The following is a 4,229-nucleotide window of genomic DNA, read 5'->3' as shown; positions in this document are numbered from 1 at the left end:
AACCAAATCCCTGGATAGTTTATCGTGAGCACTTTAAACCTACAATCTTGGACAAAAGTGTTGGGAAGGTAGCGTCAATTTTGAGATTGCCCCCCTCCCCCTTATCAATGTTGGATTTTCCACGAAACAAAATTGTGCCTTTTCTTCCAACATTGAATATGTGGGAGGGAGGCCACAAGAGCATGCTCTTTCCCAAACAGTACAGCCAATAGTTTGAATATTCGAATTAGGTGTGAAGTTAAGTGATGCACGCAACCTTCCCAACAACTTAATTTGACCAGGATTGTCTGAAAAAGGTCGAAGTGCTATAAACGCGATGTTCTAAACGTGGTTTCATTTCTTTAACCAAAAAACTCGAAGAAGTGGCAACATATTCGGATTTCGATGTCTTTTGTTCAAGTTATTGCTGAAATCAGGCTCAAATAAAGTCGGTATATTTCTCTTCGGTAACCTCACAAATGATAATGTGGGATGTTTACGAAATTAATAACAATAATTCCTGGAGAGCCGTACCATATCTCCATTTGCTGTTGTTAGATATGCAAAATTTGCCATAAATACGCGATAGATGTTGCTAGGAAGCACATGCTGAAACAGCGAACGCTATTGTTAGCACGCAATGGGTAGTTTGCCGAGGAATTCACGCCATCACTACTGATAGTACGTCCGCTAATATATTCCACTATCACATGGCGCTTAAACTTGAGAAGTGGGCAAATATATTTTCCGCTGGTATTCCAAGTAATTAGTTGCGGTGTTTTCATTTCACACCTGCCGCACCCACTATTGTGCATTCTGTTTTTCATGTATGTTAGGATTGGCCAGTTATTAGTATTTATACCCTCCGCTGTCTCTTGAGTACCATTCACGCTTGCGGTTCCATACAGTTTATTCATCTTTCTGCTTTAAGCCCATCTATTCGTGTGATGCCCAACGACCAGATACAGAGCGAAGGTTCGTCCGCTTCGGCTGAAGTATTCCAAACGTCTTCGGGTGACAGTGGAGGCAACTCAGCAGCCGTTGATCAAGTCTTTTCCATGTTCAAAGATTTTCTTGAGAAAATATTAGAAGACAAAGGAAAGCAAATCGAGCATAGAAGTAAGTTAGATAAAGAAGTTGTGCAGCTAAAGTTCAAAGGAAACCAGAAACAATTTGAGCTTAATGCCGAGCTGGATACCATTTTGGAAAGTAGTGAAACCGAGAGCGAAAGCATCGAGCCAAAGTTGTCGCAAATCAAGAAGCTTTCCCAAGAAGGCAGGCAACGTATTCGAAAGCGGCAGAAGCTGATAAAAATCGCTGATAAAAGCATGGACGGCTGGCAGGTCGTAGCCGAGTACGAGTCAGACGAACTTGCATCGGCTCCGAAGATGAAAAACGTCTTAAGAAGGCAAGGGAAGCTGCGAGTCGCAAGAGACGCCAAAAAGAACAACTCTCCAGTGATCGTGGAAAGAAACCAAGAATTGCTTTGGGCACTGATAATCAACTTTTTCGTGGTATAAGATAAAGAGTCTCCTCTATACTTTGTATGATCATGGGTGTTTTGGATACGCTTGCGCATCCTACCATATTTCTCGTGGTATTTGTTTGTATTACGGGAATTTAAGGGTAAAATGTTTTACGTTCGTTTGAGCGAAGCGAATTAGAACGTAAATATATTTTCCGCTGGTATTCCAAGTAATTAGTTGCGGTGTTTTCATTTCACACCTGCCGCACCCACTATTGTGCATTCTGTTTTTCATGTATGTTAGGATTGGCCAGTTATTAGTATTTATACCCTCCGCTGTCTCTTGAGTACCATTCACGCTTGCGGTTCCATACAGTTTATTCATCTTTCTGCTTTAAGCCTTCCCCCCCCCCCCCCCCACCTCCCGTTTACTACAGGTTTCGTCATTGCCTTTATCTTTCAGGCCGTAGAGACGCTTTTGGCGACTTCTTCCGCTGTTTCAAATGCGGCAAATTTGGACACTGGGCTAAGCACTGCCAATCCTTGTTCTGGCCGGGAAGTTACCAGCCCCTTAGCTACAATTCTTTCCCTGGAATCTCCTACAACAAGCCAACCTCAGGCCAATCAGCTCAACAAAAGCAATGATGATGCCTTGGCGCAGGTACATCAGTTTACACAGGATAACGAACTTGAAAGCTGACATTCATTACGTGTTAAGGGTAATCTGAAGAATAATTTAGTTTTCTGCAGATCTATAGGTGCTCCAGATTTCATTTTGTCTATTATTGAAAATGGCTACAGACTGCCATTCATTAGTTTTCCGTTGGCCGTAAAACTGAAAAATAATAAGTCGGCTTGTATTTATGCTGTTTTTGTGGATCAAGCTGTTCTTGAGCTCCTTAATTCAGACCGGGTGCGTTTGGTTAATGAGCAGCCTTTTGTTGTAAATCCTTTGTCAGTTTCTGAACAACCATGCGGTAAGAAGAGCTTATTCTCGATTTGCGTCATGTCAACAAGTCATTAATTAAGCAAAGTGTTAAGTAAGAGGACTGGAAAATTGCTATGTCTTATTTTGTGAAGGGTGGTTCATGTTTTCCTTCGATTTAAAAAGTGGTTACCATCATGTAGACATTGCACAAGAGCACCAAACACCATGGCGTGCGCCCGATTCCATTAAGGAAATATTTTGTTTTTTCTGTGGTCCCGTTCGGTCTGTCCTCTGCCCCTTGGGTTTTTACTAAGGTTTTGAAGCCTTAAAAAAAAAAAAAAAAAATGTTATTGGAGAGTACAGGGTCTTTGTAAAGCCATCTTCTTGGATGATGGTTGGGCGATTGTTCAGGATAGAGAAAGTTGTCTCATTAAGGCCCGGGCTGTAAGGGCGGATTTGTGCAACGCAGGTTTTGTTGTCAATGAAGATAAATCGGTATGGGAACCCACCCAAGTATTGGACTGGCTGGGTATTACCTGGAATGCTGCATTAGGTACTTTTAAATTGTGGAAAGGAGAATTGTTAAGATCATTAACTCAATTGATCATATTATTGAAGCCGATTTCAAAGTTACCGCGAGAGAGTTGTCTTCCTTCACAGGTCAAGTTATCTCTACCTGGCCTGTAGTTGGTAACATTGGCAGGATAATGACCAGACATTGAGTCTTGTCCACCGCGTGCAGGGATAATTGGGATTCTATATCCCTTCTTGACGATTACTGCAAGGAAGAACTGTATTTTTGGAAGGAAAGTATGGTTAATATCAACACTAGGTATTGCTTTGTAAGTAAGGTACCAAGTTATTTTGTGTATTCTGACGCCAGTTCCACCGGAGGTGGAGCAATTACTGATTTTAACAATGATTTTGTGTGCCACAAAACGTGGTCGGAGAACGAGAGAGGTCAAAGTTCAATGTGGAGAGAACTGTCTGTTATTGAGTTTCTTTGCAATCAGTTGCCTCAGTGTTGGATCACATGTTAAGTGGTTTACGGATAGCCAAGTAGCTGCTCAGATTGTTGAAGTGGGCAGCATGAAATTAGGTTTGCACAAATGGCCAGAGGGATTTTTGATATTTGTATCCGATCGGGAATTCATTTAGATGTACAGTGGATCCCTCGCACTTCGAATCAACAAGCTGTTTATATAAGTCGTTTAATTGATACTGATGATTGGCAAATTACTGAAGAATTTTTTCTTTTTCTCGATGGCTTGTGGGGTCTGCATAGTGTAGATTGCTTTGCAAATTATTATAACCGCAAGATCCCCAGGTATTTCTCGAGGTTTTGGAATCCCAATTCCTCGGGTGTTGATTTTTCTTTCAGTCTCTTCGAGGGGAAAATTGCTTAGTAGTCCATCCAGTTGGTATCATCCCACGCGTATTACATTATCTTAAATCTAAAAATTTACTGATTAATTTATTGGACGGTGTGTCTACTAGCCTATGTTTTTTCAGTTGTTGGCGCTGGCCAAGGCAGTATGCCGTTTATTTGTAAGGCACTGGCCTAATGTTTGGTCTGTCATTTCATATGGTGCTGTCCTAATAGGAGTATAGTTGATTTATGTGGCACTGGCCTATCAATGGTTGTTGATCTACGCGGCACTGGCCCATACGATCATTTAACGTCTTACGTGGCACTGGCCTCATCAATGGTTGTTGATCTACGCGGCACTGGCCCATACGATCATTTAACGTCTTACGTGGCACTGGCCTCATCAATGACTGATTTTTGTACGGTTATTAAAGGATGTTCTGTCTTTCTTTTGTTCTTCTAGTATGTATGTTTTGTTCTTGTCTTTA

At 41.5% G+C, this 4,229-nt stretch overlaps 1 protein-coding gene across 1 annotated transcript; it reads left to right on the top strand.

The window, feature by feature from the left end:
- The first annotated feature begins 926 nt into the window (after positions 1 to 926).
- LOC137987910 (uncharacterized) lies at positions 927 to 3,914 on the top strand. The gene is made up of 4 exons (XM_068833995.1): positions 927 to 1,191; positions 1,330 to 1,493; positions 1,908 to 2,105; positions 3,033 to 3,914. The coding sequence occupies exons 1-4, from the start codon at positions 927 to 929 to the stop codon at positions 3,057 to 3,059; spliced, it is 654 nt and encodes a 217-aa protein (XP_068690096.1). The 3' UTR covers positions 3,060 to 3,914.
- Positions 3,915 to 4,229: the final 315 nt, after the last annotated feature.

The sequence above is a fragment of the Montipora foliosa genome, unplaced genomic scaffold (assembly GCF_036669935.1).
Source record: "Montipora foliosa isolate CH-2021 unplaced genomic scaffold, ASM3666993v2 scaffold_395, whole genome shotgun sequence".
In the NCBI taxonomy this organism is placed as follows: Eukaryota; Metazoa; Cnidaria; class Anthozoa; order Scleractinia; family Acroporidae; genus Montipora; species Montipora foliosa.
Note: the sequence above shows the minus strand (reverse complement) of the source record. Positions and strands in the feature narration are given on the sequence as shown.